The following is a 19678-nucleotide window of genomic DNA, read 5'->3' on the forward strand; positions in this document are numbered from 1 at the left end:
GTTTTTCCTCTTTGGAGAGCTTGGGATTGCCACCAATGAACACTCAGAACACCAATGTTTTGTGATGGAGCAACACAAAAAATAGGCAAATGTCAGCAGGAAGGTCTCAGAAGGGTTTCAGCAGTGGGATGAAGGGATACCCCCTTGCTGGTCTCTCAGCTCTCCTTGTTAAAAGGCCAGATTGCCCTTTATGTGAGAGAAACAGCAGGTGACTCAAGGAGGGCCCTTTTCTTCTCCAGCTTCCACTCCCCCTACCTTCTTCCTCCTCCCTACCTACCCCTGTCACTGTCTGACTTCTGTTGGGGTGTACTAGGACTCCTGTGAGTTTTTTGTGTGGGAGGGTGAATCGATGCCTGCTGAAGCTGGTCCAGAGGAACCCCTCTGCTGCAAGGCCAAACTGAGAGAGTTGGGTTTGTTCAGCTTGGAGAAGAGAAGGCTCCAAGGAGACCTTCTAGTGGCATTTCAGTGCTTTGAGGGGTCTAGAAGAAAGCTGGGGACAGACTTTTTTCTCTGGGTCTGTTCTGGCAGGACAAGGGGTGATGGTTTAGGCAAAAAGCAGGAGATTCTGACTGCAGAAAAGGGAGAAATGTTTATGCTAAGCATGGTGAGATCCTGTCCCAGGTTGCCCAGAGAGGTGATAGATACCTCATCTCTGGAAACATTCCAGGCTAGGCTGAACAGGGCTCTGAGCCACCTGCTTTAGCTACAGATTTCCCTGCTGAGTGCAGGGGGTTTGGACTAGGTGTCAGCTAAGTGTTCCTTCCAATCCAAAACCAGGCTGTAATTCTGTGAGTACAGAGAAATTCAGAGCTGCTCCTCCTATTTTGCAGGTGTGATAACAAAAATAGTTTCATCAGTCCCAAGAACTCTTGTAGTCACAGGTCTCTGCTCTCACCTGCTGGGTCAGATTGCAGCAAAATGATTAAGAGACTAATTTCCTGATCTGCTGCAGGGTGCTGGTGTGGCCCTGCACCAGCAATGTAGATTTTTCTTTACTACTTTGACTTGTCTTTGAAAAATGAACAAAACCCAGGACATTCACAATTCCAGGATTAATTAATGTGTGTTATTAAAGGCTGTGACATTGTCATTGAGTGCACCCTATGTGTGAGAGAGTGAAAAGACCACACTGGTGAGATCAGTGAATTTCAGCTGTCCAGAACCATAATAAATCTGTTTTTTAATAAAATAATAACTCAGAAGAGGTGGTTAGAGCTATTGAACATTGATAAACTGTCTGAGATCCTGCTGCTTGAGGCAAAATTCCTCTGCAAAGAGCATGAAGTCTGCACAAAAATAAAAGAGCAGGCTGGAAGAGCTTTGCCTTCAGCAGAAATGAATTCCTATGGGATAACTAAATTCTTCAGAGAGAAAACTGGTGGTTAAGGAATGTGTTGCTGCTGCTGAGTGCTTTGGTAGGTTTCAGGTGTTTCTGGGAGAGTGGACAAGGGTCACTGCAGGCTGATGAGTAGATGGGTGGGTCATGAGGCGTTTCAGGAGGAACCCCTCACTGCTCCTAACAGATGAACAATGCAGTAAGAATGAATTTCTATGTCAGGACTAAACAGTTTCCTTAATCTTAGTGCTTTCCATCTTCTCCCAGTTTGTTTCCCACATTAAAGTCATAAAGTTAGGCCACTGAGTAGCACGTTCTTCAAAGTGTGGTTGATTCTTCGCCTCCCTCTAACCAACACGTTAAGTGTGTGACTTGAAGCACCAACAAGCAGTAACTAACAAAATGGATCCAAAATGGTGGCTTGTAAGTCTTGAGAGCCTTGGAAGCATGTGCTGCTGCTCATGTGTGTGGTATTTCCCTTCTGAGTGTGCAATCTTGGAGCCAAACCATCCATTAAACCCAGAGTGCAGGGATACCACCACCAAGTGGAGCAGCCTGATCCACGGCTGGGTGACCTCTCTACACTGGGGCTGTGAGGAACCCAGAGATGAAAACAATGCCATTCAAAACTCATGAAGTGACAACCTTTTCATTTATCCAGGTTCTGGAGCTTTGTTAAATACTCTTATTTTGTTATCATGTTTTTCATGTTGAGGGAGGAAGTGCAGAGGGGTGGAGCTTGCAAGTGGCAGAGCTGGTAATGCCAGTCCCCAGTCTCACCACCCCAGAACTACACTGGGTTTGAACCCCCCCAGCACTTGCCAAGGCTTTAAGACCTTTCTGCACCCACCCATCTGCTCACAGGGGCTTTTATACTGGTCCCAGGAGTTCCCAAAGTAATGCTTTTGGCCACCAGGCCCCAAGCTGGAAAGTGATTTCTGGTGCCCTGTGGTGCAGTGCCGGTTTGATCCACACTGTCTGAGGCTGGGTTGCAGGAGCACCTTGGGGCTGGGGGCTCACTGCAAAGCCACATCCACCCTGGGACAAATATCACGTTTACCTGCAGGAAAATCTTTCTCAGTTACTGATTAATTTATTTAACACCTTCATTAATTAACAGATAGGAACACTTGTTGCAGAAGCAGCCAGTGCCCAGAGTATGGTAACACCACAGCCCCATCCAGACCTGAGGATCATGCCCAAATGTAGCGTGTGGTGAATTCTAAACAGCACAGGAGGTGGCAAGTCCAGCTTAGAGGCCTTTGGGACAACTCCCTGTGCAAAATATTTAGGACCTATATTGTGTTTAGCAACAGCCACCTTGGTCCTGATGACTTTTGTCAGTGTCAGCACTGATGCTCTAAACCTTTCCTTGCAAACCCCCATACAGATGCAGAGAGCTTGAAGATTTCACTGCAGATATGCTGGTTTGTACTTCCCTTCTCAATTCAGTGGCAAACTTCACTGCTGCTATGCCTACGTACAATTCCAAAGCTGATGCACAATGATGGGGTGCCTGTTGCACAAAAGGTAACTGCTCCCAGCCTCTAGCACTGGCACCCTACCTACCATGCTGAGTCCCCCAGAGCCCTTCACTGCTCCATGGCCTCACCCATCCTATCCACCCACACCTGAGGTTTCCATGTGTTGTCACAACATGGGAAGAAGTCTGGGGCTTGTGAGGAGCACCCAGGATCCCAGCAGGAGAAGGGGTGGAAAGGAGATCATCTAGTCCAAGTCACCTGCTAAAGCAGGGATATCCACAGCAGCTTGCCCAGCATCATAATGGCCAGCTGGGGTTGGAAGCTTTCCACAGAAGGAAACTCCATAGTCTCTCCGGTCAGGCTGATCCAGGCCCCTAGCACCCTCACAACAAACAAGTTTCTCCCCATTCAGGTGGAACCTCCTGGCTTCTAGTTTGTGCCCATTGCCCCTTGTCCTGGGCACCACCGACAAAGAGTCTGGTCCCATCCTCTCGCACCTCTGCCCTTTATCTCTTGCTGAGCATTGATCAGATCCCTTCTCAGGCTGCTCTTCTCCAGGCTCAACAAGCCCCAGGGCTCTCAGCCTTTCCCATGTCAGAGAGATGCTTCATCCCTCTCAGCACCTTTAGAGCCCACACACCCCAATGCCTATTGTTTTTCTTGAATAACTTTCTGGTGTGTTCATGTGGGCAACACTGTCACCTCAGACACAGGCAAAGGCCACCCCATTGAAACAATTTCTTGCACCCCAATATATGTGTCATCTTCAATGGCTTGGGGGCCGGTGGGAATGACAGAGCCCCAAAGCATCGAGGGACATCACCTTGGGCTTAGTCTTCCGCGGGAAAGGCAGAAGAATAGGAGAACAGAAGGCAACCCGCCAAAAAAAAATACAACAACAAACACATTGAGTTCGAGTGCCGCGGGTGGAGGAACCAAGGTGGCTCACTCAGGGCGCTCCCCAGAGATGAGGGCAGGAGCCGAGGCTGCTACTGAGAAATCCTGGGGAAGTGCCTGGGAAGCAGGAGAGGAAGCAAAAAAAATGTATAAAAAGGACTTTTTTTAAATTTTAAAGAACTAAACGAAAATGAAATAAGGCGACGCAGACAGTGGAGCAAAGCGCTGCCCCAAGCCCCGCCACTGGCCCCGCGGCGGAGGGAGAACGGACGGCTCTTGGCGGGCAACCGAGCCGAGTTCAGCCGAACCGAGCTGAACTGAGCCGAGCTGAAGAAGAGTCCAGCCGGGCTAAGCCGACTCCGGCCGTGCCGTGCCGTGCCGAACCCAGCCCAAGCCCAGACGACCCGAGCCGAACTGAGCCGAGCGCAGCTGAGCCTCCCCATACCTGAGCGGGGCGCGGCGGGGGCGGAGCGGTTCTGCCTCCTCCTCCTGCACCCCCCACCCGTGCCGCGCCGCTCCCTTCCCGGTGCCCCGGCCGGCAGCAGCGGCGGGTGTAAAGGTCGCTCGGTCGGTTGCTGTGTCCAGCGGCGTCGCTCGCTGGCTGCCGGCCTCATGCCCCGAGCCTAGCGCTGCCCGCCCCGGCCATGTCTGCCGCGGAGCTCTACACCAAGGTGAGTGGGGAGGGGGCGCGGAGAGGGACGTGTGTGGGGTTTCCGCATGTGTTGAGGGAGGTTGTTTCGCAGTCGTAGGAGAGACCTTGCAACTTTCCCCGCAGACCCCGGGACGGTACTCACGAAGCAGAGGGGACCCTTTCCCAGCCGCCCGCGAGTCGCCTTCCCGCCGGTATCGGCCTGCCTCGGGAAGCCGGGACGGGTCTCCCCTCGTCCTCTGCCCCTCTGGGTGAACGGTCTCTTCCGGGGCTCCAGGCAGAGCGACGCGGCCGGTTTCGTGCGGGGAAGGGGGAACTTCGCCGGTGGGTCGGGGCGTTGTGACAGCTTTGGCCTCGTCCTTCTTGAGGTCTGCCACCTGAGCGGAGAAGCACTCTCGAGCTTCCCCAGACCCCCCGCATATATTCTGAAATAAGAAGGTAGAGGGAGAGGAGAAAACAGTGCTTAGAACCGCCGTAACTAACCGCAGTGCTCTTAAGGTGCCCGGTTTCCGGAGCCCTGTTTTGTTCCCCAACTCCCCCGTGCAGTCCCTGGGCAGGTGTAGGGCTGGACTCGCTGCTTCCTCATGGCAGGCGGGGAAGGGAACATGGCTGGTGACCTGGCAAGGGTGCTGCGCACCTTGGTGTGCCGGCCAGGTGGCATCTGGCTCCCCTCCCGTCGCTTCCCGGGGAGAAGCCCAGATTTCCTCTGAAAAAGTGGAGGATAGCAAGCTTGGGTGCTGATTTTTAAGCACAGCCTGTTACTTAGGCAAGGTAATACCTTTTTTTTTTTTTTTTTCCCGCCCCTTTCCTTTTGTTATTAAATTATTTGGTGGCTGTGGGGTACTTGGAGCTCAGGGTATAGGAGTACCGTGGCCAAAGTGAGCTGGGAATGGACTCCACATGGCTTGCGGTTTTATGTCCTCATCCCAGTGAGAGGTTCGTGTGGAGAGATCTCTGCTGTTTGACTCGGCTTGATGCAATTGCTCCTCGCACACAGCGGGAGATCCACAGCAATAAGCGATAGGGAGAGAGCCCTCTCCCTGCACTCCGCATCTTCCCGAGGCTTTCCGGGAGCGCTGCGGGCAGCCGGGATCCAGGGAATGTGCTCAGTAAAAGCCATCAGTGATGCTAGGCAGAGGCTCATCAAGAAAAGTGCTTGGGCTTCAGAACGGGCTTTGCCGAAAGGCTGTAAAATGCCAGCATCATCTACTGTAATATCGAGAATTTTAGTGTTCTAAATTTTAGTGTTCTAATGGAGATGCTGCCAGGTTGGCACTGGCCCTCTTGGTGCCAGTCTCCCAGGCTGAACTTTGCTGCAGATTCCTCCTTCTGTAGCTCGTTTTCCAGACAGGTTTTATGTAATACTGGGGGCTGAAACTTGTTTCTTTGGCTGCCAAAATCAAATGGATGCAGGATGAAGTGTGAATCTGCTTTGAACCTCTGGGAATTTAGGAAGCCCTTGTCCATGAGCAGGCTGACCTCAGTCCTTTTTGGGAGTGCTTCAAAAGCAAGGGCTCAGGTCTGGAAAATCTTTTCCCTTGACAAACTGAATGAGAGCACAAGGAAAACTGTGGCTGAGCAGCTTTGAGGTGCCAACCACAGCATCTCATCAGATGAGCACATGGAAGCGATGGGTAGCTTCCCTGGGGAGGAGAGAGGCAGCCTGTAAGTGCTGAGTTATCCCTATCAATGGGCTGATTGTAACAGCCAGGTTAACTGATTCTTAACTTGATGATCAAGTAATTGACCTGTGTCATGTGTTTGTGTGACCTTGGATGGGTTTATATTCCTGTTCCTTTGTTGAATGGGTATAAGATATCCTATTCTTGTGCCGGTACTTGTGGGTGAGAGGCTTTTGGGAAGCAATCAGGACTGGTGACGATCTGTGTATATCATTATTTTTTAGTACCAGCAAATATTGATGAGAGATGGTGTTTTAGCACTGGTCCTTCTTCTGGTGTCATCCTGTCTTGCAAGGACATTTTAGGGACACAGCTGGTAGAATAGATGGTAGGGCCATGGATGGTGCATTCAACCCATATAGGTCATAGTTGGGGCTGAGCACTGGTGTTGCATTGAAATTTAGGACTGTCCTGCTGATTTTTTCTTCTGCATGGGGCTTCTGTGCCACCTTTGGGCTTTGAAGCAGTAGGAAAATTAAAAAAACCCAACACAACAAACCCAGTGGCCCTCATAGAGTCAGGGAGTCATGTTGGTTGGAAGAGACCTTTAAGATCAAGTCTAACTCTACCAAATCTGTTGCTAAACCGTGTTGCTCAGCACCACACCTGTGTGTTTTGAGCACCTTCAGGGATGGGGATTCAACCACCTCACTGGAGAGTCTGTTCCAGTGTTTAAGAACCCTTTCAGGGAAGAAACTTCTTCAGATGTCCAACTTAAACCTCCCCTGGTGCAACTTGAGGCAGTTTTCTCTTGTCCTGTCTCTTCTTTGGGAGAAGAGACCAAGCCCCTACATTTTCAGAGAGCTGTAGAGAGCCAGAATGTCTCCCCTCAACCTCTTCTCCAGGCTAAACAACCCTAATTCCCTTAGTTGCTCCTTGTAAGACCTGTTCTGCAGACCCTCAGCTGATAAACCTGATGGTGCCAGTTGCTGCTGGAGATCACTAAGATGAAGCAGACTTGTTCCTCTCTAGCCTAGTTTTGCAAGGCATTAAGGAGGATCCTGGTGCTTACTTGGACATCACCTTTGGGTATGTGGTTGCTGGGCCTTGTGGCCTGCACTCTGCACTTGCATCTCATACTGGGTGGAGAGCACAGTGCGGAGAAGATAACCTGCTGCAGAGGGCTGCCCTGCCCTGAGCAGTTGGATGTTGAGGCACTCTCTGCACACTGGTGCCAGAAGATGATATCACAAAGTGACTCGGCATGATGATGAGTTGGGGAGAGGAGTGGAGAAGAGCAGGAGAGCCTCAGTGGGGTGTTATTGTTCGGAAGATGACTTTCCACGAGCACAGGTGGGGTTTCCTGGCTCACCTTGTCGGCAGGATGAGGCTTTCTGAGGGAGGATGCAGAGGGAGAGAGGGCGGATGATCCGGCTACCCAGAATCAATACAGCTGTCTTGCTAAAAGCATATTGATCTGATGTGCAAATGTTGCATTAGCACAGCCACAACAATACCTCTGTTGGGGCCCTTCCTCCTGCTTGAACCATCCTGGATCAAGCACCTCAAAGTGCTGAGGAGCTGCTTTGGCTGCAGTGGAAGCTGCTGTGTGTTACGTAGATGGCCCTTCACTTGATGCAAAAGATCTCCTGAATCCTTGCAGGGCACGTAGTATTTTCTTGGATGCTTAAGTTCATGCTTGTTAGGTCATGCTGATGAATTTGCTACGTTAAACTCCACACCACCCTGAGGAGCACTTAAACTGGAGAGGAACCCACCATGCAAACACCAGCAGCTGTGAGTTGCTGGTCTGCACCATGGGATGGCTCCCTCCATGGGATGTCTCATCTGGGCCACTTTAAGAGCAGGCATGACTGGTGTTTAATAGCTTGCTTGACAGGGGGTGGGGGTTAATTAATGTCAGTGCCTAATTATGAACATGAGAATAGTTGCAAAGCTGCATCAACCTTCAAGCATGTAGGCTGTAAATAGTTATGGGGAGACCACTGTAATTCTCTTGGAATCAGACTGGTTTGGGTTGGAAAGGACCTTTAAAGGTCACCTAGTCCAAACTCCTTGCAGTCAGCAGGGACATCTGCAACTAGGGCAGGTCATTCAGAGCCTCATCCAACCTCACTTGGAATGGTTCCAGGGATGTGCCATCTTCCACCTATCTGGGCAACTCTTCCCATTTCTGATGCAGCTCCTGAGGACTTGGGGATTGTCTGGCTGTGGATTTTATTTCGTTACAGAAGTGGACGGGAGTTTGGTGTGACTTCTGTCCCAGCAGAAGAGCAGTTGTATGGTGAAGGGTGGTTCTGGGTCCATTGACACATGCAAGAGGACTAGGGGATATTGTGGCATGGACTACTCTATCTTCCAAAAGCCTCTTCCAGATGGAGAAGTGGTGGAGCATTCCTTAATGTGTGCACCACAAGCAACTTGGGGCCAGTTCTACTTCTGCCATCAACTTGAGGTTCCAGCTGGAGTGTGGCAGTGGTGGGATGTGCCCAACTGAATTGGTTGCAGCTGGGCAGGGAAATTTCTTTAGGTGCAGCAGGAGGTAAAGGCAGCTGCCTGCTTACCATGCTCCAGAGCCCTCCAAAGAAACCTATTGCTGATGCAACTGAACTTATAGCCAAGGTAGCCACAGTCCAATGCTTGTAAGCCTGTGCAGATGCCATCAGTAAGAAAATAATGGAGCTGCCCTGATCCTGTGACTCGAGTGCTGGGCAGCATGAAGAGAGGATGCAGCCTCATGCCATCTCCAAGCAATGATTTCATTTACAGCATTGAAGTGGAGTTTAGACTGGTTTACATGAGTAGCCTTCATTGTGGAGAGGTGAAGCTCCAGCTCTGTAGCTCCCCACACAAAATAGATGTGGCTCTTTTGGAGAGGGTCCAGAGGAGGCTATGGAGATAGTCAAAGGGACAGAGCACCTCCCACATGGGGACAGTCTGAGAGACCTGTGGCTGTTCAGACTGGAGTAGAGAGGGCTTTGGGGTGACCTTAGACTTCCTTCTTATACTTGAAGGTGGCTACAAGAAAGCTGGGAAGGGACTTTTAACAAGGGCTTGTAGTGACAGGATGAGAGGCAATGCCTTTGAGCTGAAAAAGGGGAGACTGAGACTGGAGATTAGGGGGAAATTCTTTACAGTGAGCGTGGTAAGACGCTGGAATGGGTTTCCCAGACAAAGCATGGATGTGATCCCTGGAAGTGTTTAAGACCAAGCTGATTGAGATCTTGAGCAACCTGGTTTAACAGGAGATGCCCCTGCCCATGGCAGGTGCATTGGAAATAGACGATGAGCTTTAAAATCCCCTCCACCTCATGATTCTTCATGTTGCTATACCAGATAAAATTATCTTCTGGATAATTCTCTCTTAAAGGTGCTTTATAAAATATGTCAACTGCTCATTTAAGTAAGGGAAAAGTGCTTCTGCCACTGTGGGAAACAAGCTGTGCCTTTTTTTTTTTTGTCTGCTTCTGGGGTGTTGTGCAGCTCGAGATAGACTCCCCAGAAGGCTGCAAGCTCTGGAAGAGTGAGAAACCTGAGTATTTATTTCTGATTTTATTTCTTTTCCTCTCATAGCGCAAAGTAGCTGGTGTGGTGTGTGGGTGGGTTTTGTTTTGTTTTTATTAAGGATTTTTTGATAGGCTCTAGGACCTAATGCATTAAAAAAAAAATCCTTTTCTTTAGCATTGGGTGTAGAAAAACTCTGGATTTCACTTGAAGTTGTGTTAAATAAAGTAGGTGGAATGAATTGGTGGTTTCTGGCCCCGGGGAGAAGCTTTTCAAAAGCAAATAAATATTGCCAGTGCGATCCACTTGCTGAATGAGTCAATGAATTGGCAGAAACCTTCTGGCATAAAACCTTCTGAGAATGATTTATTCACGGCTCAGGGAGGATTCATCCTTAGCCTGTGTGCTGGTTTGGGGTCGAGCAGCAACTAGGAAGGAAAGAGATTTTCTGAGCATTGTGTAGAAAAAAAGTGGTGAGGGTAAGTGTAGGGGAGAGTGAAAGTTTGGGATTCAGTCACAACGTCCATGGGAGCTCTGCCCCAAAGCTCCTGAAACCTTGTTAAGAAAAGCAGGCTGTACTTGAAGGTTTTTGGGCTGGTTTTCCCCTTGATTTTAGATTATGGGAACATGTCTAGATCACACCACAATGGGCAGGGACAGCTCAGAACCCATGCTGGGATTTTTATTTAAGGATGGAACTGCCTTGCTGAGGGAGCTGGATCTGTTGGTGTACTTCAGTCTCCTCCTGATCTTGCCTTGTTATTATCTGTAGTGGCAGAGAGGGAAAAAAAAATCACTGAAATGTAAAATAATGATTGCTCCAGCCTTCTCTCTGCAGCTGGGGACTGTGCCAAGGGCATGGCTACCTCCACAGCAGCTTGGAGACTTTCTTAGCTTCCAAGACAGCATGGAGGAGAGAAAAACAAAGCCAAAGTTGGGGGTTTAAATACTCCTCTGGTTATAAGGCTTTGAGTAGATAGGAGAGGGCCTGGCAGACATGTGTCCACCTTGGTGGGCAGGAGATGTCTGAAGCCACCCCCATGCTGTCCTGCTGCAGTGCAGGTGCACATCCTGCTGCAGGGCTTTGTGTTGGAAAGAATTCCTGCCTTGTTCCTGCTTTAGGAATGTGAAATTGTGTGCGTGAAACCCCGATGCACACACCCTGGGTTGCAGACATCTGTTGGGGTAACTCCAGGGTGAAGGACCAGTAGGGCCTGGCTCTTCTGGAGTGGGATGGGGTGAGTCATTCTTAGTCTTTTTTTACTTAAACGAAGGAGTTTGACTGAGGGAATTTGTCGTGTGCTGACTGCTGTTGAGGAATTTATTTACAAGAGGGAGTTTTTGATTCATTATTCACCTCTGCCACCAAATAACTAGGTCTAGGAAGTAATGACCCTAAATGTGTTCTTCTGCATCCCTCTGGTGACCAAGGAAGAGAAGGCTGCATGTGTTAGTATTTAATCTGTACTCACATTTAAAGCTGATCTTGGTCATCACAGTGCAACAAGGGCACGTTGGACTTGCAGTTTACACCAGTTGATAGCTCTGTTGAAAACAGGAGTAGTTTACCCTCACAGTCATAGTTGTCCGTGAAGGAAGGCACAGGAGTAGCCTGAGTTTAGCACGAAGGTGGACTCTGGACCTTCTGGGTTAGATGGCAGTGTAGCATAGGTGAAGCCCTGAGCTGGGTTTTCTTTTTTTTTTCCTGTCGTGTTATGGGCTGTTCTTTGACCTGTTCTGCAAACAGGGACGTTTTGAAGTGGTTAAAGGAATATCAGCATGAACTGCAGCCCAGGTCAGGAAGATGACTTGTTTTTGTTGCAGCAAGACCTCCAGCTCCAGCAGACACCTGAAACATTTGCAAAACATCTTGGTGAAGAATTTGCTCTTCAGCAAATGGAGATTAAAAAAAACTCCCTGTGAGCTTTATGTGGTGTGAGGTTGTTGTGTAAAGCAATGCCCTTGTGTGCCTCCCAAGACACATCTTGTGAGGTTGGGTTTGGACTTAGCCTAGTTCTCGAGAAGGAACTAAGACTTGTTAGGAGTTTGCGGCAAGGGTGGGAAAGACCAGAGGTTGCTGAGTGATGGACTTCATGTAGCCTGTAGTTTCAAATGGTCTTTGGTACCTGGGTCGTGGTAAACTAATTTTACTAATGAGCCTATTAGGGATTTGACCTACCTGCTTTTTACCTTTCCTGGAGAGGAACATCCCTACAGGAGAGGGCTTGCAGTCTGGGAATGGGACTTTTTTCTCCATCTGTGCTTTCCTTTTGCTGTTCATTTGCCTGTGTCCAGAGTATTCTCCAGCCGATTGAAACCTGTGAGCTGTCAGAGTGGTGAGACGCTGTAACAAGTTGCCCAGAGGAGTTGTGGGGGCTCCAAGCCTGGATGTGTTCAAAGCCAGGCTGAATGGGGTGTGGAGTAACTTAATGTAGCAGGAGGTGTGCCTGCCTACGAGGCGTGGCTGAGGAGCTGGAGTTGTTTAGCCTGGAGAAGAGGAGGCTCTGGGGGGGACCTTATCACTGTCTACAAGTACCTGAAAGGAGGTTGCAGCCAGATGGGGGTTTGGTCCCTTCTCCCAGGCAACCAGTGATGGAATGAGGGGACATAGTCTAAAGCTGTGCCAGGAAAGCTTTAGGCTGGATATTAGGAAGAAGTTCTTTACAGAGAGAGTGATTGGCCATTGGAATGGGCTTCCCACGGAGGTGGTGGAGTCACAGTCCCTGGAGGTGTTCAAGAAAAGCCTGGATGAGGCACTTAGTGCCATGGTTTAGTTGACTAGATAATATTGGGCGGTAGGTTGGACTTGATGATCTACAAGATCTTTTCCAACCTGATTAATTCTGTGATTCTGTGCTCATGGTGGGAGGGTTGGAACTAGATGCTCTTTAAGGTCTTTTCCAACTCAAACCATTCTGAGATTCTGTCAGATGAATTGAATTTGTCTAAGGCTGTATTGTAGGACAACAAGAACTATAAGCAACAGAGGTCTACAAGCCCTTACTATAAGGAGTATTCAAGCTCGTAGTTGCAAGGTATGGCCAAACCTGTGGCTGGTGCAGGATGGTGGGATGGTGGTGCAGCTCCTCCAGCAGTATGTTCTTCTGATCTGCTATGCCATATTTCTTCACCACTTTTAACCAAATCCAATTTGATTGTTTAAAAATGTGTTTATCTCTTTATTTTCTCCTCCACAAGATGGGTTTTGTTTAGGCTTCTGTGCTTGTGTATCTGAAGCAAATGGTGCTGTTAGTACTTTAAGAACCTGCTCTGGACCACTGATGCTGTGTAATAAGTCTCTGTGCCTGCCCTACCAATAGTTTTGGTTGGAAAAGACTTTTAAGATTGAGTCCAACTTAATCTGGTGTGGAGCAGGTTGCAGGATATCCTGACCCTGTCCTCCTTACTGCACACTCATTGCCACCTCCTTTACTCTATATTTCCTGGTCCCTTATGGTCATCGGTGGTGGTACCAGTGGGGTGGTTTTGTGTGGTCTGGATGTTAGGTGCAGATGTGCTTCAAGCATTGGGTGCTGATATGACTTGGCTCCCCAGTAGGAGATAAGTGCTATGTCTACCTGTCTATCCTGTATTTTGGATGTTCCCACTGGGTCTCACACATCCTTCTGCCCTTGAGTCTCTGCCAGCTTAGTTCCTCCTTGAGAACATTTTTTTGTGTGCTTGAGGTTGACTAAATCCTGTCAGTGTATGCTCACTTCCCATCCTGCTCAGCACTGGGCAGCCCCGTGGGGCTGGCAGGCTTTGCAAAGAGATGTGTTTCGCTTGGTGCCTCCACTGAAGTGTGGAACCAGCACTTAAACCTAGCTACTCCACGCCTTCACCCTCCTGTGAGTCATTACTAAGGCTCCCTTATCATGGTGCTTCTGAGGTGTGAGGTGCTGGTAGGATGTGCCAACCACCAGTTTGCAGGGCTGTTGAGGGCAGGATGTGTTGCGGATGAATCACGGCCACTACTCATTAAAATGACATGTTACATTTCAGGGACGTGTCCTGGCGAGTCACCACTCTTCAAGGCAAAAAAGACCCTTAAATAATTTAAAGATGGCTCTTAAAAAGCATGGGGGACAGTGAAGGGAACGTCTGGTTTCTTCTGAAAGCCCCGCAGGGATGATCTGAGGTGGCTCAGGCAAACCTTCAACTGCCAAGTCCTCGAGCACACTGGGCACGGGAAGGCAGCTGAGGGTGCCAATGTGTGTCTCAATAAATCAGTGCTGAAAACTGTTTGAAATAAACCAACCTCCCCCCACAAAAAGAAAAAAAAAAACAACAACCAACCAGAAACCCTGACTGGTGTGACTCATGCCTGGTGTGAAGCTGGTCCTTGGTGCTACACCCCAAGCAAGCAGAAAGCCAGTGTAAGCATATCTCAGTGAGTGGACTCAGACACTGAGATGATGTACGCTCTCATTTTCAGTCTAATTAAGTTGAGTAACTCCCTCCTGGATTTATGCTTCTTAATTACTTTGAGCTCAGATAACATGGCTTTCACGTGACAGCACTGTAGTACTGTGATGTTGGATTGGTCCCACATCTCCTAGTAGGACCATGTGTACTGTTTTAGAGATAAGGTGGAGGAGAGCATCCATCTCCAGATTGACACAGACCTCAAAGGGAAGTAGATGTGTGTGTATTGGTGTGGCACTTGCCAGCCTTCCCTGTGCTTGTGGAGTGTCCATTTCTTGTAACCTACCTTTACTACCACGTTCAAAGGTTGGAAGTAGTGAAGGAAATAAAAGGCCAAGTCCCCTTCATGCAGTTGGTGTCTTAACATTGCTGTGCTGTCCCCTACTGTGCTATCTCTACCTGGCCTGTGAAGAGGTCAGCTTGCTACTGGAATAGACCATGAACACCTGCACTACCACAGACTGGTTTGGAGGGGCCCTTTAAAGGTCACCCCTGCAGTGAGCAGGAGCATCTTCCACTAGATCAGGTTGCTCAGAGCCCTGTCCAACCTGACCTGGGGTGTTTTCAGGGATGGGGTACTGCCCATCTTGTAGTTAATGATACCAACAAGTCAAGTTTTGGCTGAAGCAAGACCTTCAACAGCGCTGAATGCTCTATTTTTGGAAACCATATCTACTCAAAGTGTGAACATCTCACCTGTGAGCTGGTGAGGAGCTGCCCTCAGGAGTGTCTGCTAAGACTTCCCTCCTCAAATATTGGGATTTTCTCTCCCAGATGATGTTGTGGCCAAGAAGCAATTTGCTCCTCTTCTGCCTGGTCATGGGAGCTGGAACACATTGTTTGTGGCTAATTCACTTTCAGAGCATGGAGGTCTTTGGTTGAAGGACTTGCTTTTGAGCTGGACCTGCCTTTGGCTCTCTCATGGACTAATTTATGGCCGGGTTGTTATAAAGATCCAGGCCAGAGAGACAGAAAGTTCATGGCTGGCTTCTGTAGAGCCTCAAATTACCAGATCTGAAATCTTTCTCTCTGTTTGTTGCCTTTTTCTTTTCTAAAGCCTTTGATTTTGTTTGGACCTGGCCAGTAAGTCTGAATTTCAGAAAATACTGATGGTCAAGATTAAAGGTGCATTGGTGCAGGTGGTGACAAGAGCAGCTGTGGATTCCAGCCTCACACCCCCCACCCCTGGGGCTGATTTCTGCCACCCAGCCCCTTGCTTTCTGGCTGGGAGCTGCTTTGAAGCTTGTGTGCTCTTTTGGTGCCAAAATAAACTCTTGAGTTGAGGCTGTCGGAGCTAATCTTCATCCTTTCATGTTCTGCCCTCCTTGCTGCTGCTGCTGCTGTGGTGGGTGATGACTGTGTTCACACCTGCTTTGGAGTTCTGTCCCCAGCATGGAGACTGTCCCCATGCTGCCAGATGGACCAGAGCAGTGCTGTCCACCTTTGAGAAGCATGAAATACTCCTTTCCTTGACCATGGAGGTGGGCTTAAATCATATTTAGGAGCAAAATGTGCTTCAATTTAGCTTTCAGCAGTTCACACTCCATGCTGAAGAGGGTGGGAAGGATGAAGCTGCTTCATGTTGCACAGCTCCACACAGTCCTCAAAGAGTGAGCCACCTGAGCATGAGTGCACTGATGTTTGCACCCCCTAGTCCACTGTCAGCCAGAAAAAAAAACCACTGGTTTACCCAAAAGCAGCTTCCCTGAGCCTCCTTTTTTTTTGTGTCCTAGAAACAATGTGGTGCCCACATTGATATATATTTTAAACCAGTCTGTTCTCAGAATATTCACTTTGGCAATTGCTGAAAGTCTCAACTCTCCATGATTTCACTATCCTTTGTTTGTTGTTTTTGTTTTGTTTGGGTTTTTATAGATATATATTTTTTATGTTTCCCTTTTTTTTTTTTTTTTACTGAAAAAGAGGTGCTATTTTCTGTCAGCCTTTGCTCCAGTACAAAGTGTCAGTGCTGGAAGATCATGTGAAGTAAATCAGCAGAATGCAAACCCTGCTCTTGCTAAACTTTGCCCTAGACTCACTGACCACTGACCTGAGAAGTTCTTAAGCTCTTCATCTGTTTTTCCTGCAAGAATGGATCTCAGTCTCAGATGGGTGTCCTCCCTTGGCATCCTCCTGCTCCGAGGGATGATAGTTGTGAATGCTGGTTCTTAGGAAGGTGTTCTTCAGTATGAGGGTGATGAGACTCTGGTGTAGGTTGCACAGGGAGGTTGTGGATGTCCCTTCCTGGGGGGTATTCGAGACCAAGCTGGATGAGGCCTTGAAAACCTAAGTCTAGTTGGGATGTGTCCCTGCCTGTGATAGGGAGGTTGGAGGAGGTGATCTCTGAAGTCATAGTAGTATCATAGTATCATCAGGGTTGGAAGGGACCTCACAGATCATCAAGTCCAACCCTTCACCACAGAGCTCAAGGCTAGACCATGGCACCAAGTGCCACGTCCAACCTTGCCTTAAAGTGCCCCAGGGACGGCGACTCCACCACCTCCCCGGGCAGCCCATTCCAGTGCCCAATGACTCTCTCAGTGAAGAACTTTCTCCTCACCTCGAGCCTAAATCTCCCCTGGCGCAGCCTAAGGCTGTGTCCTCTTGTTCTGGTGCTGGCCACCTGAGAGAAGAGAGCAACCTCCTCCTGGCCACAACCACCCCTCAGGTAGTTGTCCCTTCCAACCTAAGCCATCCTGTGCTTTGGATGTAAGTTATATCTGCAGCCTACTCTGGGTGATTCTGCCTCTACAATTCTGTGATTAAATTGGTATTTTCTTTTCTGAATATCAGGCTTACTGGTTTTTATCCTTTTTCTTTTTAGTTTCAGAGGAATCCACTTATTAATATTTGATCATTTGCAAGGCATTACCTAAGTCTAAGCTGTTGTTGATCACAGAATCCCAGCATGGTGGGCATTGGAAAGGACCTCTGGAGATCATCCATTCCAACTCCCCTGCTAAAGCAGGGGCACCCACAGCAGCTTGTCCAGCATCACAATGGCCAGCTGGTGCTGGAAGCTTTCCGCAGAAGGAGACTTTGCAGCCTCTCTGGCCAGCCTGCTACAGGCCTGCAACACCCTCACAACAAACAAGTTTCTCCTCCTGTTTAGGTGGAACCTCCTGGTTTCCACTTTGTGTCTGCTGCCCCTTGTCCTGTCCCTAGGCACCACTGAACAAGAGTAGTTTCTTGTCTCTCTTCAACAGGGATGCACAGAACCCAGGGCTCCAAATGTGGCCTCCTAGAGCCAAATAGAGGGGGAGCCACACTCTTCATGCAGCCCAAGAGACCACTTGTCTTCTTGGCCATGAGGACACATTGCTGGCTTATGGTGACTTGTCATCCACCAGCACTTCCAGGTTGTTCTCTACATAGCTGCTTTCCAACAGCTCAACACCTGAGTTGGTCAGTTTTTAAACAGATGTAAACTACAGCACAGGAAGCTCTACCTTGACATGAGGAGGAACTCACAGTATCACAGTGTCATCAGGGTTGGAAGAGACCTCACAGATCAAGTCCAACCCTTTACCACAGAGCTCAAGGCTAGACCATGGCACCAAGTGCCACGTCCAATCCTGCCTTGAACAGCCCCAGGGACGGCGACTCCACCACCTCCCCGGGCAGCCCATTCCAGTGTCCAATGACTCTCTCAGTGAAGAACTTTCTCCTCACCTCAAGCCTAAATCTCCTCTGGCGTAGCTTGAGGCTGTGTCCTCTTGTTCTGGTGCTGGCCACCTGAGAGAAGAGAGCAACCTCCTCCTGGCCACAACCACCCCTCAGGTAGTTGTAGACAGCAATAAGGTCCCTCCTTTACTGTAAGGGTCACAGAGCACTGCAACAGGCTCCCCAGAGAGGTTGTGGAGTCTCCTTCTCTGGAGACTTTCAAGACTCATCTGGATATGTTCCTGTGTGACCTGTGCTACATTCTATGGCCCTTCTCTGGCAGGGGCTTGGACTCAATCTCCAGAGGTCCCTTCCAATGCATCCTGGGATCCTGTGAATCTCCAACATGGTGGCTATGGCCATTCCTGTGTGAAGAGCAGGCTGGATGTTGCGGCTGATGCAGCATCTCTGGGATTTTGGTGCACGGAAATGTTTTTGCCCCTCAGTCCATAAGTTAGTGTGGTTTCATCCTTTTTAGCCCGTCTGGAGGCAGTTTGTAATCTCCCCATGTTCAGTGATAAGGGCTGAATGTTTCTGATGGGAATTAAAAGAACAATGTCTTCCAAATATTTTTAATTCTCCCCAGCAGCGCTTTGGGGACAATCTGTTGGTGACCATTTTATCTGGCATTCTGTCTCTTGCCTTATAAGCACTCTTTGATGTGGCTCATTCAGGGAAGAAATGGCATTACCCACTGCCTCCATCACTCAGATGTCAGCTGGGAGATCACCTTTGACTAATCAGGGGAAATTTGGGAAGATTTAGTAATGCCAGGAGACATGACCCACTTTCAGATAAATGCTTTTCAGACAATAGAGGTTAGAATGTGGTGGGGGAGGGGGAAACCTTCACAGGGTGGAGAGAATTAATTTTTTTTTTTTTGGTAATTTTAAAGTGTTCCTTTGTCTTGGTAACTCTTTCTTGGGTTCAAGATAGATTTGTTTTGTTTTCTGGTGAAACAGAAGACACTGGTACTTGCAGCACAGGGGTGGCTGAGGGGTGGTGTGGTACTAAATGTTGTGCTGTAGTTTTGGTACACCTGTGCTGTGGTCCACCTGTGACCATTCTGCTGTGGCTTTGGTCTACCTGTTGGCAACCAACACAAGCTGAGGAAGCCATGAGTTTGCTTTAAGTGTCCTAGCTCGTGAAGGTATCCACTTTGTGCAGTACATCTAAGAGAAGAATATGAATCCATGAAGCCAGGTTTCTGTGTGTTCTTCATACCACAAACCTTACATATGGTTGATCCCTGTTCCAGGGCTCTTGGGGGAGGGCTCTGACTGAAACAGCAACAGAAGCTGCAGAATTGAAGCACTGTGATGAGGGCACAGAGTCTGCTCAGCAAGTTTGCTGATGGTACCAAACCAGGAGGCTTGGCTGAGACACCTGAAGGCTCTGCAACCATTCAGTGAGACTTGGACAGACTGGAGAGCTGGGCAAAGAGGAAATTATTGAGGCTCAACAAGGATGAGTGCAGAGTCCTGCATCTGAGGAGGAATAATAAACTGCACCTGTACAGGTTAGGAGGGGATCTGATGGAGAGCAGCCCAGTGAAGACCTGGGAGTCCTGGTGTGCGCAACAAGTTCTCCATAGGACAGCAATGTGCCCCTGTGGCCAAGAAAGCCAATGGAGTCCTAGGGTGCACTAAGAGGAGTGTGCCCAGCAAATGGAAGGAGCTTCTCCTCCCCCTCTACTCTGCCCTAATGAGGCCTCACCTGGAATATTGCATCTAGTTCTGGGCTCACCAGTTTAGGAGGGACAGGGATCTGCTGCAGAGAGTCCAACAGAAGGCTACGAAGATGGGGGACTGGAGCACTGCCTGATGGGGAGAGGTTGGGAGCCCTGGGGCTGTTTAGTCTGGAGAGAAGGCTGAGAGAGGATCTAATCAATGTCTATAAATATATGAGGGGTGGAGATCAGGAAGGGACAGACACTGCTCACTTGTGCCCTGTGATAGGACACGGGGCAGTGGATGTAAACTACAGCACAGGGACTTCCACCTCAACATGGAGAAGAACTTCTTTACTATAAGGGTCCCAGAGCACTGGAACAGACTGCCCAGAGGGGTTGTGGAGT

The 19678-nt window shown here is 49.0% G+C and overlaps 1 protein-coding gene across 1 annotated transcript in view; it reads left to right on the forward strand.

Annotated features, from left to right (window-relative positions):
• The first annotated feature begins 4217 nt into the window (after positions 1-4217).
• The window catches only part of MYO5B (myosin VB), a 208613-nt gene continuing 193152 nt past the window's right edge, over positions 4218-19678 (forward strand). Inside the window, exon 1 of the mRNA XM_064176833.1 lies at positions 4218-4388. Coding sequence (XP_064032903.1) covers positions 4362-4388 — 27 coding nt within the window. The 5' untranslated portion in view covers positions 4218-4361. The remainder of the gene's footprint in view (positions 4389-19678) is intronic.

This window comes from Pogoniulus pusillus, chromosome Z (genome assembly GCF_015220805.1).
Source record: "Pogoniulus pusillus isolate bPogPus1 chromosome Z, bPogPus1.pri, whole genome shotgun sequence".
Taxonomy (NCBI): Eukaryota; Metazoa; Chordata; class Aves; order Piciformes; family Lybiidae; genus Pogoniulus; species Pogoniulus pusillus.